This window comes from Gymnogyps californianus, chromosome 2 (assembly GCF_018139145.2).
Source record: "Gymnogyps californianus isolate 813 chromosome 2, ASM1813914v2, whole genome shotgun sequence".
Lineage (NCBI taxonomy): Eukaryota > Metazoa > Chordata > Aves > Accipitriformes > Cathartidae > Gymnogyps > Gymnogyps californianus.
In genome coordinates, this window is record NC_059472.1 from 76,530,781 (window position 1) to 76,549,155 (window position 18,375).

Here is an 18,375-nt window from a genome sequence, read left to right on the forward strand (position 1 = left end):
CTTTAAAACTTCTGGGTCTTCTTTTCTATATATAAATTAGCTACCAAAGCATGACTGAAAGAGGTATTTAAAATGAAAATAGAAAGAGGAAGAGAGGACAATCAAAGGCACTGTTTATTTAAATTTTACAGCAACTAAATTCCTGATGTTTGCAATAGTCTTGCCTTGACCTCTACCTGGACAGCATTATGATTCTTTCTTCATTGCTGAGATTGAGGCATATACAGTCGAGGGCATATCATATTTTATTTAAACACACTGCAGAAGGACATTAAATTTTACAGGTCAGATTCTCCATGGTGCTTGAGCAAAGCTGGGGCTGCAGGGAAGAGCAAACAGCCAGCTCACGTGAGAGCTGCCAAGGTGCAGCTTCCCTTTATCTGGCCAGAATAAACATCCTCAGCCTTGTTATGGTCGGACAGGTCCCTCAGCCCAACCTGGATTTTAGAGGGACGACAGCTCATAGGGGCTATGGTACTGCCTCGACCAGCACCATTTTTTAATAGATTTGAGTCTCGCGGTGAGACAAAGTCCCGTTGTACAAACAGTCGCAAAAGGCAGCTCTGCCAGCCTTCATCAGGTTTTTGGCCCCCCTGAGAGCTCCTTCGCACAGATGGAGGTCCCTGCTTGCCATTCAGAGGCACTCTCAAGTCATCTCACGCCTAAACATTGTCATTGCACATAAAGGTACTAAAGGAAGTTTCAGTGAGTCAGCCTCACAGTACGAGTATACAAAACCATGACCATTTACCCTCTCTGGCCACATCATGTTAGACCTGCACCTTACTAGCGGCAACCATTTCAACCACATGACGCATCTATTTCAACCATAACTACGAACCCAAATATGAAATGAGGTCCTGACTCATCCCACCTAACGCATCTGAGATGACTGCATCCAAAGTAAAGTCTCCCTATTGCACGGACAGTGAGAACAGACAAGACATCTGTGGACGTTACAGCCCTGAGAACGCATGAGACCCCCTGGGCATCAGCACTTGTATTTTCAACTGCACAGCTACAAGCCTTTGCCGACAGGAGAAGCTCAGCTCTCCCTGCTGCAGACACAGAGACAACACTGACGCACAGACAGGTAAATGCTACGAAGGCACCAGGATCAGCTTCATCTTATCTGGGGCAATCTTTCAGCCATATAGTGTAATAAAAATCTCTTGGGGACCTCACAACAAAATGTTTTTTGGTCTAGCAACCACGCCTCCCCCTCCAGACTCCATGTGGGCTGCGGGTTTAATCTCATCCTCCTGCAAAGACACTGGCAGAAGCAGGGCCACGCTTAACTCCATCGACTGCTCCGCGGCTGCATGCTTCAGGCAAAGCAGCATTCAGCTGTGTATGCCTATTAGGGCTCTAATACTGGAAATAGAAGTTGAACAGACAACCGAGGTAATTTAATCTAGCAAGATAATTCACTTTCAGTATTACCCCCCACCCCCTCCCACTGCCCCCAATGAATCAGTGACAAATGCCCAGCCTTTTCCTAATAGAAAGGGAATTGTATGGCTATTATCTTTAGGGTTCACTCCATACGAACTGTAGAAATGTCTGTACCCAATTCTGAGCTTATTGATATTGCTGTGAACAGGAATGGCTTCCACAGAAGTAACTACTTTGCTAGTACTGTAAAGCAGGATGAGATCTGAATTGGACACTTGTTACTTTCTGGATGTTTTTTCTTGTTGCTGCTGCTGTTGGTTACCAAAAGTGTGAAGCTCAACATGTCAGCCCACACAAGAAGAAAGCCTCTCCTCCATTCCCCTCTGTCCCCACCCTGCTTCCTTGCAGGGCATGTATATAAGATAAACACAAAACAGCTCCCTCAACTGTAGGAACTTGAGACATAAAAAGCAGGAAAATTCCCCTCAACCCAAGATTTTCTCAGTGAGGTGTCACCTTTTATCCCTTCTATAGACAACTTTTCAGTGCAGATACTTCTTTAAAGTACTCCCTGTCCCTGCCCACAAAGAAGAAAATAACATCTTCAGCTATGGAAGTATCTAGGCTCCTTCTTGAAAGTTAGGACGTGATATAGAAGATTATTAAATCCTACACATAAGACTGTTCTTCGCTCTGCAAGTTTTCCATTCACTACGTCTTACGTTCAAAGTAAGTCTGCACCTACACACGCACGCAGTTGTGTAAGCCTGATGTGCAGTTACCTATCCATCCCTCATCTGAAGGGTTGCCAGCACTTCTGTAGAATCAGGCTGGGGAAGTCAACTACACCCCCTCTTTCCCACAAGGGATAATGCACAGTGTCTCACACCTGCCAAGAGACCAAATTCATTCATTTCTAATAACGGCAGGCTTTCACTAGATCTCTTCCGTAATTCTTAATCAGGCATTTGTATGTGGTGTTACCAGTGACAGATGTAGTTGCTTAGCTCTCAACTCTGTTGGTTCACTGCCAGAAATCTGCAGGCCAGGCAAGTTGGGAAAATGTTGTACGTTATGAAGTGCTAGGAAAGGGAGGGAAACCGGAGTTGGATTGTGTGCATTTTTAACACACAAATGTTAGTAAATGTAGAGAACCCAAACTTCACCTCCCACCCCTTCTTGCTCTACCAGGGGCAGGACGCAGATCATGACAGCAGTCACCTCACTTGTACACTTTTCAGGGCTCCACCCTTCCCACCACTCAGGTTATGCGGCTGAGCTCCCTGTACATCACCCAAGATCTTCTGGGTCACTAACATGATGTCATTGATGTCATCGTTGCAAAGATCAACCGTGAAGCACAACGCGATGATTGTTTCCCCGACTCACATTCACAGCGCATTTGTTCCAGTAGGCTTGAAAATGAGGGGATGAGGCAGGCTAGGTTTTCCTGCTCAGTAGGTTTTTGCTCCAATCTAATTAAAAACATTCAGCAATTCACTGAAGTTCCTTGCAAAGTGCACGTCCCATGCTTTAAAATAAGCTCTGAAAACAAACGGCCTGGTGTTTTTTTTTTTAATGCACTCCCAAAATGGAGAGGATTCCTCAGAAATTTCTTTGTGATACTATGCTGAAGCCGCTGAACCAGAAAAGTCGAGCTACTTCTGAACTATCTTGGTTTTGTTGTTATTGTTAATGGCTTTTTTTCTCATCTAAAAGCTAACAAGGAAAGCCACTCTTGGTTCTCTGACATGCAGAGAAGTGACAGTACAGCCCACTGGAAACAGGCAGCTCTGGTCACCTTGGTCTGAAACTGGGTCAGGGATGCTAGCTTGTGGTTATACCCAAAGAATACGCAAGTAATACTGGGGATTCAGATGCTGAGGACAAGATCACCCTTTTCTTGCAGGCAGAACTGGGGTAATTCAGCTTCAGTGCTCTGAGAGAAGGCAGCCTCCTCACAACTAAGGCATGTTTTATGTACAATTTTTTAAAAAGGCCCCATTTCTGGGAAACGCGTCAGGGGATCTATACAAACAGCCACGCCAAGCCCCACACTGCCGTACCACCTTAATCCAAAGGCAAGCCACCGCTGGGAGATGGCCACCACAGTGCATTATGTTGATGCTTGTGGGAGAATGTGCACCGATGGAAAGTCAATCCAGTTCCAAACAGTGTTAACACCACTGGAGAAATTCAGTGGGAAAGACTACATAGACTAAACATGTTATGCTTGTAACTCCATCCCTTATACAAACCTTTTGCCTGCCAAGAGCCACTCTGACCTGGGGAACTGCAGCAGAGCGTGGTGCACACAAAAAGCCTGTGAGCACGTCAGGAAGGCTCTTGCCATCAAACAAGTGCTAAAGGATCCTCCGGACTGGCTAGCTATCACACCACTAGCTCCCAAATTCAGCCTTTCTCAGGAACTGTCTCTAAATGCCTCAAAAAATGTCTGTCCTCATCTCCAAAAGCAGAGTGCCCTTAAGCTGTACAGCCGAGAACAAATTCCTTCAGGGTTGTAACAACCAATTAAGGGATGTGAAGCAATTACTTTTATACCCATACAAATGAAACTCCTCCAATGCAATTAACTATCCTTTAACATCTACTGTTGAATTTGCAGAAAGCATATGCTGTACACTCTCTCCTCCCCTAGCTCTTCCACAATTTTAATCAGTTTGTTTTAGCTAATGTAATGGAACCTACCTATTCTAGAGAAATAATATATGGCTGCAAATTATCTGAATATTTTTAAATGTCTTTTTTCATTTTAAATATAATTTCATTTGAGATTTTGCAGCTTTCATTTCTATTAATAAATTATCATTTCTTCTTTATAAGTGATGAGCTAGTGTGTCATGTAATTTTTTCCTCTAAATAGACCAGGACTTTGATCTAATACAAGGCCTTGCTGGGAGTAGAGAGACTTTCTGTCTAATTTAGTTACGAAAAATATTCAATTAAACTTGGGAGTTTAATTCATTTAGTTATGAAAATTAAATGAGCTCAATAAGGTACACTTGATTTGCTTCAGGAAAAAAAAAAAAAGATGAGAAGAATCTCTGAAAAGGGAACAAATAAGAAGGGAGAACAAAAGTAATTTTTCCTGCTCACGTTGAGAGGTGGATAACATGAAGAGCCTGAGTTCCGTTTTGTGTGCCTATATAAAACATATCCACAATGAGTTCATGCAAAATTTATATCCAGAAGTCACATAAATATCTGGTATTAACACCCTAATTGTCTCCTGGGTAACAAAAATCCCTGTAGGTCATAATCGAGTCCATCCCAGTCAAGGGAAGATCTGACTCCTCACACCAGGAAGATACCATCCACACACAACTCTTCTGCATCTCCGTTTGGGGGAAAAGGAAAACACTGGAATTATTTTTCAAAACCACAACAGAGCAACGTGGATCTCTCCGACAGAAGCCCCCTTCTAGTTTTGCAGCTGTCACTTACCATTTTTGCAGATAGGACAGCACTGATCGGGCTCATACACTGGATCCACGCACTCGGTCTGGGGACAAGCCGAGACAGTGCACAGCACTTCACCATTGGCTTCACAGCGACACTTCTCACACGGAGAAACCTGAAACACAAATCCAGTTACCTTTTAACTCTTTCCCTTAATGCCCTCCTGAAGCGTGCAATGCCTGCCTTCCCAACTGCACTGTTCTTTCCTTCACCTCTTTTTCCTCTCCACTTTAAAACAAATGCTTTTTGTGGTCTGAATAATGGAGAAAGCAAGGCTGGGCTCCTGCAAAACTACAGAACCACAGCAGAAAAAAACACAGGTTCTGCTCTGAACCTGTGCACCAAATGGGAAAGTCAAAGGGATCTTGGGAACAAGAACACATTAGACTTTTAGCACAAATAAAGCAAAAATTTCCCTACCACTTTTCTAATGAACTTCCAGCAAATTAAGTTCATAATTTAGATTAAATTCGGTTTAATTCTATTAGAGGTTCAAAAAGTAATTCAGCAAAAAATACTGTATTCAAAGAAGAAATATTTTGCTAAATGAAACATGAAACTTCTTTTAATGGAAATCCTTATTGCAATTTTTTCCAGGTTTGAAAGCTTTTTGGTAGCAGGAAGTTGCATTTTATTGAAAATTATCATTTTCAAAGAGAAGTCAAGAAAAAAACATCCTTTGAATTCAGGTGTTTCCCATAGGTTAATCATATTTGGACCATTCTTGCAATACTTGTAACTTTCTGAAAAGATACTGCAATTCAAAGAAAGGGGTGAAGCAAAATACAGGTCATCCTTTTTACCTACTGAAATGTTACTGGTTTTGAAGAACTCTACAGAATAGGAGTACCATGAGATAATTACTTGAACGACCTACTTCAATGAAATTAATTCCAAACAAAACAGTATCAAGGCCCTATTTAGGAAAAAATGGACTTTCAAATGTCTGCATTTGCCACATGTACAATTCCAGCTGTCCTCTTCAGTGTTCCTGACCAGGTGCTGCACACTGCATCACTGACGTCCTCATACCACACAAGGAGCTGGAGGCAAAGGGAAGCAAGAGTGCTAAAGAGAAATAAATGGTATACTGTAAATCTCATTGTTGTACTCCAAAAAAACACACTGGCATCCATGCTCAGAGCGCAGGATGAAAATGCAGCTGAATGTTATTATTAGTGATCCTCTAGATCTATAATCTGTGCAGATTCTTGGTTTACTTAAGGATGATGTCATTTTTTTATGGACCCTTTTTCATTCCAGATTCCAGCTGATGCAAACAACCACCCGCTGCATTTCTCCAATAAAAGCAGAGTAACCTCACATCTGGAAAAAAAAAAAAAATTCTCTGTGAAGAATCATTCAGATGTCTAACTAGCAGATCATCTGTTTCTTCTCCCTGTTTCTTAGGCAGCCCATCACATTTTTTCATCAAATCCATTCTCTGCTTGCTTGCCTCTTTCACATCCTTCTCACTTCCAAAGTTCAAACATCCTGATGCTTGCACAGCATCATCTCCAACTAAATGCTCATCCATGCTTTGCCACTTCTCTTCCCACCTGCCAGGGCTGTTATTTGCTTATGCATTCACGTATCTTTCACGCCGTCCCCTCTGCTTAGAAAGCCTAAATAGGGTCTCTTGCTGTGTTGCTTTTTGCTTTTATGACTAATATTTATTTCAGGCTTCCTTTGCTAGCTACTCCCTTCCAGTTTTCTCTTTGCTTTACACCCTACCAAGGATAACACCACACTATACATCTATAAAACGCTACAAGGAGGCTGACAGCCCAGTACTGCAGATTTTTATTGCAGTCTTTGGGACAAGAACTTTGTTCTGTCATTGTTTATAAACTGCCACATTCACTTGCAGAGCTGGAGTGTCAGCTGATGAGGTTTCTGATCCAGTGTTCAGAGTCGAGAGGCTCAGGTATTCCAGGTAATCACTTGAACCGCACGTGAAATTTTGAGTGTCAGCAAACTTGAGGTCCTAACTATCTGCAAGTCAATAGTAAGAATCTTTCCCTCTGGATTTATATCCAGAAACAATACTTACTAAATTATGAAAACATGCTTTTTAAGGAGGACTGATTTTTTTTTCTATTTTTGAGGAATCCTACTTGATCAAAGCTACCAGAACTCAGTTCCAAGGATCAGGCTCAACAAGGCAAACCTATAGCTTTCAATCGGTTTTAACATTTTTTGCCATGACTTGAAAAAGATGCAGATTTGCCAGTCGTCACAGTTCAAGGAGACTAGTAACTACAACAACAGATATTCCCTCTCCCAGGACACCGCTTAGTAGCTGTGCCATTCAATATTAGAAGTGATGTAAAAACTAGAGTATTGGATGATAATCAGGAAACAAGACAGCACACAGATGTTATTCCTGAAATCTCTCATCTGTAAAATTTAAACAGACTCTAATAGTAGGTTGTTTCCTAGAATTCCAAATCTGACAGAAGCCTAAAATTCTTAGAACAAGAAGCCATTTAATGAAGCACTGAAAATACTACTGAATGAGAAACAAAATTGATCTAATCTTTATCTAATAATGATGATTCAGAATAATGCATTTCCATCCTATGCAGCACACACACTTGAAGACTACATCTTTCACGAACGGAGTACACTGTTAATGTGATACTGCAGTCATGAATACCCTTCCTGTGTAATAGATCATGGGATTTCAGGGGAATATATATAGTACACCTTTAATAAGTACTGTCATCTGTAGAACCCACCAATATGGGTACTGGTAGCAGAGTTAAGGAAGGTCTCCATGTGCTTATTTCTACAAAGCTCTTTTCAGGCATGTAAGTGAACCACAGTAGCTGCTAAAATGGCATTAGCGTCAACCTTTGTCTGTTCATCTTTGGACCAAACGGTAGTGCATTGCTTTTTATACATCATCAGGATGTAGCAGGAACTCTAGAAAAACCCCACTTCTTTCTGCATCTTAATGGCAGCTTAATACCTGGAGACATAATCATCACTAGAGAGACAGACAATAAGACAGTGTATATATGTAACAACAGCTAAATAAATCAGAATGAAAAGACACATTTGGTCCTTCATTTCTTCTCTTCTACTCTTACAACATAAGCGCATTCCCTGAAGCGCAGTTCCTAGTGGCAGCCAACGCAACGAGCACCCCACTTGTTCATCTGGGAAATGACCAGCCCAGCAGCACTCACGCTTAGCACAGCTGACATAACCAGGTTGGACTGGAAATAATAGCACCTATCAACCTCTCTCTGAAGACTAATGATACCGCGTCTCTGTGGTCTACAGATGAAGCTATTAACTCTATAGCAGCAGTAGTTCTGCCTATGCAAAGACTGTGGAAAGACAACGAGAGGCACAGAAGTCTTAGTATTCACCAGGCAGCCGTAAAACCTGTAGAAAATAGAGTACAGATGGCAAAAAAACCCCCCTTCTTTAGAATTCTTTAAAGGGAAGTTTATGAGCAGGTATATAAATGGAGTTGCAGATGTTGTAAAAAAGCAAACATACCATTGTGTAAACAGGTAGATTTCCCACTAGTGGGGCATGAAGAAAACTGTAGCTTAGTAAGGTTAGTAGGTTTATCCAGCAACTTAGTGTAAATTTTCATAATTAAGAAGTGACAAATCATTTGCACTCATTGAAGTTCTGGTCCAAAGTAATTTGAGCTTTCTCTTCCCCCTTTCCACATGCCAAACTTTACTTAAAAACCAAAAGAACAAACCAACAAAAAATCTGAATTAAAAAAAAAATATATAATCTACATTTGGTTCCTTGAGCCTTGAAAACATCTAAGTTTAAAAAAAAAAAAAATCAATCATAATCCCAAACTTACTTGCTATTGTGCTGGAATTTTTATTAGTATTTTGTTGCCACTTACACAACTCAGGAGAACATGAATGGGGTTAGGCTGACAAGAATAAAAATACCAGACTTGTTTTTACTTCTCTGTGCTCTCAAAATACCACAGATGTTTCAAAATCCATTTGGGTTTGTTGACTTCCAGATTTCGAAGTAACTTATTCACAAATAAATACAACTTTTGGTAGCAGAGAAATTCTAAGACAGACACACGAAGCAACAACTTTCAGAAATGTAGGTCCTTCCCAAACATTACACTTCTGAAGATAATTTATGGTCCTTGTAAGGCTATGACTTTATAAGTCAGCCTGCATTTTCAAATCTTACTGTAAGATTGAAAAACATTTAGTGGAGCACGTGCTCAGCAATCTCCAGCTCCAGTGCAGAATTTTATCCTCATTGCATTTCACCAAATAAGGCTTTTGCTCCCAGTTCCACTCGTATGGACGCTGTGATCCCTCTGCTGTCCTGCCTGACGACACCCACAGGGGAGTAGAGTGGTGCTGATGGAAACAGCTTTATGAGACCTCATCCTTCCCCCACACCTGTGTTTTGTTCTGTGTCGACATCCATGTCCTTTTTGAAAACAGAAAAACACGTGCATACACACACACAAGCAAAGCCTGCAGGAAGGACTGTGAATCAAAGGAGAAATGCATCAAACCTCCCGTTCCCTGGCACACTCAGCTTCCGAGTTAGCACTGGCTCTGGTCAGGGCAATTTTTTGCCATGCCAAGACATATATGAATTTTATATAAGCAAACTCCCAAACTTGCATGCATATTTACACATCTATACATAAATGTTTGTGCAGATAATGTCACTTAAAAGTTAGGAGGTCACCTTTTTCTTCCTTCAGTGATGTCTGGTACTCTTTGCCACAAACAGTAGGTGCAGACACAGAGGAAAGTCAGATCACTATCCATTTATAACTCCTTCCCTGACCTTAATCAAGAGATAGCATATTAGTAACCTCTCTAAGACCATCAACTTTAAACATGTAAAATGACCTTTAAAACCGTGTGCAATTACTTGCACTTGCAATTGCTTCCGCTGAGCAGCAGCAACCTGACTACATCTCTACCTTACTTTGCCAGCCATCTCCACTGATTGCAGTGGCATGGGCAAACAGCTGCATTTACAGTTTTGTGCTCACAATATTGGAACCAACGTTGAAGCTCAATTAAAAACCAAGGTTCTCAAACATCAAAATAAACAGGCTGCAGTTCCACTGCCTAACTGCGTCGGTAACTTTCCTTGTGCATCCTGAGCAGGCATCCCTTCTCACTCGTGTTTCCAAAGCTGGCTACACAAAGCGGTAAGCGAATTGATGTTTCATTACAGGAAGGTATCAACACAAGGGCTGAAGGCTCAATGAGGTTAAAAAGAAAGCTGAAAGCCAAAGTCTTTTCAGAACATTTCTGTAAATGTCACCGTGCAGCAGTCCCTTTTTACCAAGGCTGCCAGCCATGTTCAAATGTAACAGGGAGCCCTAAGGTTTTATTCTCTCACTGCATGCTTAACACAATAAGGTATTTTAGGCTTGCTTTACAGCCATTAATACGACATCACTATATAAAAAGACAAAGAAATGCAACTCGTTATAAGAGCGTGAATGAAGAGTGGGGGGAAGCCTTTAAAACTTTGACCTACAGAGAACGTGTGCAGAAGCATCACTATTTTGGCCACCCCTCCGAATTAATTAACTTTGCTGGAAAAGGAAGGATCTCACAATCCATCTCTGGAAAGGTCACACCAACTAGCCACTGTTTAAAGTACCTTCTCCCTCTTAAAGTAGAAAACTGTCACCCTGAAGCTGAACATAATCCTTGAGGGTGCCATGGAAAAAGGGAGGATGATGCAATGCTTTTTGCCATGCTTTGAAATCCACCAGTGCTCTACACATTACTGCCTGAAGACAGCAAGGGGAAACACTGTGATTTATTCTGGAGAGAGTAATTCTGCTTATTTATTTATTTATTTATCAGTAAGTTGAAGAACATGGAAAGACATTATGAATCGAAGTTAAGTTTCCAAGAACATGCAAATACCGCAGAGCGCAGAGGTGGCAACTTATTTACAGCCTCCACAAACACATTTTCTTTTGCTTCATCCTGAGAGGGGCTCAAGCTTCCAGAACCCTAAACTAGATTTCGTACTCCCCTCAACATACTCAGCTCAAAAATCTCTGGTGTGTTCAGTAATGGGTTTTGGAACAGCCCTATATCTAACAGTCATTCGCAAGCAAATTCTTAGAGCCTGCTCGCAGACCTCAGCCACAATAAAATACTAAAGGGAAAAAGGCAAGGTAAGCAACCAGGAAATTGGTCCCAACTCCAAAACTTTTCGGCGCACTGTAATAAGTTGCATTTTCAATTATAATGACCTTGCACAATAATGCTAAAAAGGCCCTAGTCTAAAAGGTTTTCCCTAAACATAAAGCTTTTCAAGTCCTTTGTTTAGGTATCACTGTAATCCAGATTGCAAACCATGCTCTTATTAAAAAGAAGGCCCATAGTCATTCTCAGAAAGCAAACATTACACAACCTTAGCAGCACAGTTTAAGTGGTTAAAAAGGAAACGAGAAATGACTGTTATGAAAAAGGTATCGTCACAGACTGATTACTAGGAATAGAAGTCAGCCCACAAAACCCTGCTCAATCCCTGCAAGGTAGAAGTTTCACAGTTAACAGTTAAATAAGGAAACAAATGTATTGCTGAAAATTCTCATAAAATCCACATCACCACCGAGCAGCATTCTTTCAAGTTGCATTTTTTACTGTAAATACCAAAGGAATTAATAAAGATCAGCCTTCTCATTTAAAAATGTTACAGTATCATAGAGCAAGAAAGGTCATGTTTAAGGGGAATATTTTACAGCACCGCAGAAGTAGTATTAACACAGAAATGAAAAAGGGGAGGGGGAGACCCAGAACGCCCTCTGAGAAAGCACCTGAAGAACATCACGCCACTTTAAACGAGCGAAGGACCCACAAAATGACTGTTGGCTTCAGCCCTTACCATGAACTCCTCTAGGGTCTGGTAGGTTTTCCCTCGAAACTCGCAGTAGTTCTTCCTCTCCTTGCACTGCGGGCAGCACTGCGTGGTGTCCACATGGACGCACCGAGGGTGGAGCCTGGGGCACTCGGGCTGTATGCACAGCGGGCCCTCTTCAGTGCAGAGGCAGGGGCAGGCAGAGGGGCCCGGCGCAAACTTCTCCCCGATGGCATAGACGAAGCCGCTCTCATCCACGCAGCCTTTCCCACGGTAGTCCGGATAGGCGTACTCCTCCGAAGGCTCGGGAGTGACACTCGCAACAGCTTCTGGGAGAGACGAATCTTCAGCCACCTGAGGTTCCTCGGGAGCGGCGTCCCTTTGCTCTTGCACTTGAATGCTCCCGGATTTACTGCTCGTCCCCTGGCTGTTCCAAGCCTGCTTTTGCTTAGTCCAAGACTCCTTGTTCGAGTAGTTCCTGTTTCCTTTGCTCTTCCAGTCCCTGCTACCCTCCTCCCTCCCGCTCCTGCCGATCTCATTCATTTTCCCCGGGCCTGCCTGGCTGTCCCTTGTAGATGTGTGATCCCTCTTTTCCTGGCTCGCCTTTATCTCCTGTTTGTCTTGAGCCTTGGCCAGTTTTTGTACAGGTATGGTGGAGCTACAGAGGGCAACCATGAGGCAGCAGGTTACGAGAAGAGAACTAGAGAGAGCTCCAATTGCCATTGCAGTAGAGCTGGGCATCACCTACTGCATCCCACAGGGGACACTGCATTCACATCGGAGGGAAGCGCTTCACAGATCCACAGTCCCTAGGAAGAGAAGGATTAGGAACACTTCAGCGTCTGCACTTCTTCCCCCCCCTCCACCGATGCAACATCTCAAACAATATGCAACCTGTCTCGGTAGTTTATGCAAAAAGAAAACAACAGCCTGGTGCTGCATCCCTCCTCCTCCTCCCCCGCTCTGCCAAGTCTTATAAATAGCAGGGCTCTGGACACGGACCGGGCGTCTTCGGCTCCATGAGAGCACCACGCAGAACTCCGGGGAGTTAGGATTTGCAAAGGCAAGTGCATGCAAAAACCAGAACATTTAGGGGTTATCTTTCCTTTCAAATGACAACACGTGAAGAGGATGGAGGCACGCTGAATTAAATGGAGCTCCCCAAAACACAGCAGAGTCCGGAACAACAATCACCCAATTGAGCCCTATTTGCTGACTGCATGCACGATGATTTTCGTTAATCTCTTATTCAGTCTGAAGTATGCTGTTGGTTTTGTTTTTTTTTTTTTTTAAATACCTACCAGTGAGCACATTTCTGTTAAAGGCAACTAAAAACAAGCACATTAAAGCGAGCAGAGCCAAACTACCTCTCTTCCGAACTACCTACACAAGCACACACCACCTCTTTCTCCCCGTGTTTTAAAGGCAAAGCAGAGCCGCTAAGAGTTTCCGCAGCAGAGGCTCATTTAACCCACATCCTCCAGGAGTTCAGCAACACTCCTGGCTCCTGTCCTTAAAACGCTGCACACTAAATCGGAAAAAACCCCAAACCAAAATACGTACACTACTCCGGCCGCGATAAGCAAAGGCGCTCCAGCCTCCCGGCACGGCCCCACCTCCGAGGTACCGCTCCTCAAAGCCATTTAAAAGCCTCCCTCTCTGCCCGCCCGCCCGCCTCCCCCGGCCCTCACCGGCGGCCCGGCGGGGGCGGCGGCACGGCGGGGCAGCGCGCTCCGCCCGCCACGGGCTGCCCGGCCGCCGCGGGGGAGCCCGGCCGCCGCGTCGCTTGCCCAAACTTTCCGGCGGGCCGGGCAGCGCCGCCCGACCCCCTCCCGGTGGGGTGGGGGGTGGGGGGGGAGCCGGGGCCAGCCCCTTCCCCAGCCCGGCAGCCTCCCCCGTGGCCCGGCCCGGCGCCTCCCTACCTGCGCTGGAGCCGGGCTCAGCCCCGCCGGCGGCTCGGGGCGGCGAGCCTCCTCCCTCGCCCGGCTCCCATGGCGGGGCCGCGGGCGGGCGGCCGGCGTCGGCTTGCTGCTGCCCGCCCGCCGCCGCCGCCGCGGACCTGCAAAGCCTGCAGCGCAGCGCGGCGGCCAGCCGATCCGGCCCCGCCGCCCCGCGGGCGGGCTCCGCCGCGGCCCCCAGTTTCTCTCACATGGCGGCCGTGCTTCCCCCGGCCACGGGGGTGGCGGCAGCAACGGGGCAGGACGAGGCGCTCCCTCCCTCCCTTCCCTCCGCCGCCGGGCCGGGCGCAGGGCGCCGCGCGGGGAGGGGACTCGCCGCTCGCCGGGGGGCGGCAGCGCCTGGTGCGGCCGCGCAGCGCCCCTGCCCGCCCCTCCCCGTCGGCGGTGTGTGTGCGGGGGGGGGGGAGGAATAAACCCACTCGTCCCGCAGGGCCCCACGGCGGGCACGCAACGGCGCCGGGGGGGGGGCAAGGGAGCCTCACGCAGCGGGAGGGCGAGCGGCTGTCGAGAGGGAGAGCGGGGCGCCGCGGGCTCGTTTGGGGTCAGCCCCGCGCACCGACGGTTGAAACTTTTGCCGGTGTAAGCGCGTCACTTCGTCGGGACGTTGAGCTTCGTACTCCGCCCGCGCAAAGCCCGCGTGGGGATGGGCGCTCTCCCCGCCGCGGCAGACGCGGCCCCGCTGCCCAGGCTGTCTCCTCTGGGGAGGAGCGCAGGTCCCCGGCGGGCACAGTCGCGCGCACCTGCGGGGCCCAGCCGCAAACCCGCGCTATAGCCGAGCCCTGGGCGCGGGCGGAGGCGGTTAAGCCGCGTTCAATCGGGGCAGCGCAGGCTGTGCCCGTCTCTGACTGTCCACACTGCAGCATCAGATTACTCTGCTTTAACTCTCTCCTGCTAGCCTCCTCTAGCAATGAAGTGGTACAGGATTTGCTAGTTGAAATATTTACTTACGCTTTTGAATGGCCGATGGACACTTTTGTACTTAAATAGCATTTTTCTCCTTTATACTTTTTGATACAGAAAAAGGGACAGAACGGTCTATTATAAAGATGATGGCTGAAACACAGACTGTTGGGAGAGAAGCGCAAAAGAAAAGCTAGAGGTGCTTTTGTTCTGGAGCTGAGCAAGGGCTTGGAACCCAAAAGGTTATTTATTTATGTATTTATTCATTTTTAAGCCGCATTAGATGACATACCAGTATAATCTTCTATGCATTTTGCTTTACAGATGTTCCAGAACAGTCCCAGCTACGCTAACCCTTCTGCCACAGTAGCTCTGTAGCAGCCTGCTGTGCCCTACTCACGGCTAGGGCTGGATTTCCCAAAGTACTTGGCACTGTAACTGAAATTTTCAGGCTAGGTAAAATTTTCAGATTTTTTTTCATTAAAATGGTAGCACTGCAGTATCAGTACTCAGGAGAGCAATGAAAATCTGCTGGATACTAATGTTTCACTGTTAAGTACCTTCATGAGCGACTGTTATTTGTGAAAACCCAGACACTTAAACTCCTCCACAGAAGGATGCAGGTGCTAAACTCTTTTGGCTGCTGGGTTCTCGCTATAAACATCTATGAGTCCTGTCTAGTTTAGAAAATTATTTCTATTGACACTATCTCATATCTCTCAGTCAGATATTCACCAGATAAAGAATGGTTTAATCTTCTGAAACTTTGAAATACAAGACTAAAGTTTTGAAGGATATGAAGAAGTCAAATGTTTCCATAGGTTGCACTAGTAAAATGAAATTCCAGATTGCTATGGGGTTTCCAGACAAAGTCTTATAGAGTTAAGCTAGACCTTTCTCATTACCTGACTAATAATCAAGAAGTATTTGCCTTCAAATTATCATCTCGTTACCTCTGAATAAAGAACTGAATCTTTGCCTTTTCTAAAAACAGTAATTTTATGCCTTATATAGCTTAAACCCTGCCATGGGGTGAGCAACCAGTGCACCATATTGCTAATTCTAGAACAACAACTTGAACGACAGTCCTTAATTTACATTCAAAAGCCTGTAAGCTTTGCTGTCAAGCAGCAGCTAGTTGTGGCTAGAGCAAGACAGAAGGAAATAGGGGACTTGGGAAGGCAATGCTGTGATAAACAGGAGAGAGAAGCCAATTTATGGATCTGACATTTTCACATGTTCCCAGGTGAAACTTTGGTATAAAATCTTGAGATCTTCAGCATCCAAGACTCTCTCTGTAGGAGCTCTCCCTCTCCCAGACCTAGTTACATGGCAGACAGATCAGCTGGGGCTGAAGGTTCAAGATACCGCTGTGTAACCAGAAGGGCAAAGCCTTAGAGCACTTTGATAGCATCAAACTGCAGCTCATCCTAGCCTTCTTGGCAAAGTGAGAGGTAAATACCCTTGTTTCTTTTTCTGAAATATTTCTCATTGCACTTCACCCTCTGTTTCTTTAGATTCACAGGTATATTAAGTGATGGGTTGTACCTGACATTAGGACCCTTGCAGAACTGACGCCTGACTGCTTCATTAGTGTCATAGTATCAAATTGCAATATATTATAGTCCAAATGGTCAAACAGCAGATATGTAAGAAATGTTTGGTATTTTCTTCAGTGTGAATTCTGAACTAGAAGAAGAGAGAAACATGAAGATCTGTTATTTGAAGGCCACTTTTAACAATGTCTAATATGAGTTTTATACTTTTGGTATAACACGTAAGAGCTTGGAGGCTGAAGTCCTTCTGTTTATTCACAGGATAGATACAGCATAAAAATACAGGTCCAAGTTTCCCTGCTCTGCTCTCCCCCTCGGCAACAGTAGCAAGGACAACTGTGCCTCTGGATGAGAATCAAATTCTACATCCCATTCAAGACGCTCTCCCTTCTGCTGAGTCTTGTCTGCATGATGAGAACTTTGCATTAGCTAAATCAGAGCTGTCGTGCACAAAATCGTCTATGCTGGATTTAGCTTAATTTTACTAGGAATTAGCTTAGTTTTACTAGGAAGCAGTTGAATGGAAAACAAAAAGGAACTCAGTAGCTGAAATAAAAATGGTGCTGGCGAGGAATGACTTAAGTTAAACTGGTGTGATGACCATCTCCATTAGACCAGGCTCAAGACAGTAAGAGCGGGCATCCATGCTGAAGATAGCTGGCTATTAGTCAGAAAAACTTAATTAAACAACTGCTCCATGAGATTAGGGGGACTGAAATTTTGAAAAATAGTTTTTAAGAGTTGCCTTGGTGTGAATGACAAGAACCCAAACATAGGATGTATCTTTTACCAAGTTAAAATTGGTTGTCTGCCTGGTTAATAACAATATAAAACCAAAATCTCACAGCTATGCAGATGCTTCATCTGGACATCTAAGAGCACTCAAGGCAACCGCTTTTAGCATAATATATGGATAAAGTGAGGCCCAGGATATGCACATACTCACCCCAGCGTAGGCATGCAGCCCCCACACACCAGGGGATCACCTAATACATGCATCCCTTCACATGATCTCATGCAGGGAACATGCCCCGTCTTTCCTATTTTAATAAAACAAGTGTCCCCTGGTGTCCCCTGTCTTCAGTGAGAAGACAGGGAGAGAAAAGAGGAGGAAGCTCCATGAGAGCCTGTGGAGCTGGGCAGGGCAGTGTGCGGGGGCAGAAGAGGAGCCCCAGTGCAATTGGGGAGCAGGGGGAGCGTTTAGAAAACCCCACACAATAGCGAGGTTGGCTTCGGTGACAGGGTGTCTGCTGAGCCCTCAGAGAGGACAGGGCACGCTCAGGGGGAACAGTGCAGCAGGAGGTGTGCACCGCGTGTGCCCATCTCAGCTCAGCAGCTCTGAAACTCTGGAAGTTGAGAGTGGAGAAAACGTCCCCAAAGCATGACTCCTCTGGGAAAATGGATGGTCGTGCCTTTTTATTTTGCTTCGTTTCATTATTCCTCCTGAAAGGAAGAGAGTTGTTATATGAAAGGTATTTTTTATTGTGGTGCTAAAGTGGCAGTTGTTCAGGCAGGTTCACATCACAGCCTTCGAAAGGTAGCAATTTGTGCAATAGTATTAGTCCAGCCATATAAAATAAGGCCTTCAAATAGCAGTCAGTCTGAAGACAGAGAGAGACGAAGCCAAGGTACATATTACTCTAACAAATCATGTGTATTTGAAAGGCTCGATTAGAAATAAGCAGTTTAAACAACTCTTTAAAAATAAAAAAAAGGCAAGCTTCCATAACTATTTTTAAACTAGGTTTGCTTTCATCTTTTCATTTTTATTTCTTCTGTTTTCTTTATGCCACTTGTCAAAGGATACCGAACACATACCGCTCCAGTTCTTTCTTTTTTCACTAATCTGATGTCTCTAGTTGACTGATAGGTAGGTATTGAAGAAGCATTACACAAGCTGTAGTTACAATTGTGTCTTCATTAGTTGTTTTTAAATTATTCAGTTTTTCACAGATAATGATATGTTACAACATTATTTTTTCTGCTTTGCATGCATGAAAACAAAACTTAAAAAAAACCTCTGTCATTTAGAGTTTAGGATCTTCAATACAAGGACTCTACACTTCTATAAATCACAATTTGCATGCTGGGAAATAAATAATGTTTTTTTATTTTAAATTTTGCTTATTATTTGTAATACAAAATAAAATATCTCTGTAGACCAGTGGGAGATTTAAACTTTAGAAGTCAAAAGTTTATGAAACATCTTTTAAAGAAGATTTTTGCTG

The 18,375-nt window shown here is 44.4% G+C and overlaps 1 protein-coding gene across 3 annotated transcripts in view; it reads right to left on the reverse strand.

The window, feature by feature from the left end:
• The window catches only part of VWC2 (von Willebrand factor C domain containing 2), a 56,548-nt gene extending 42,862 nt beyond the window's left edge, over nucleotides 1–13,686 (reverse strand). For all 3 annotated transcript variants that reach the window (XM_050892114.1, XM_050892116.1, XM_050892115.1), the window contains exons 1-3: nucleotides 13,656–13,686; nucleotides 11,761–12,542; nucleotides 4,861–4,990 (exon numbers count right to left, since the gene is read on the reverse strand). In XM_050892114.1, coding sequence (XP_050748071.1) covers nucleotides 4,861–4,990; nucleotides 11,761–12,474 — 844 coding nt within the window. In that variant the 5' untranslated portion in view covers nucleotides 12,475–12,542; nucleotides 13,656–13,686. The remainder of the gene's footprint in view (nucleotides 1–4,860; nucleotides 4,991–11,760; nucleotides 12,543–13,655) is intronic.
• Nucleotides 13,687–18,375: the final 4,689 nt, after the last annotated feature.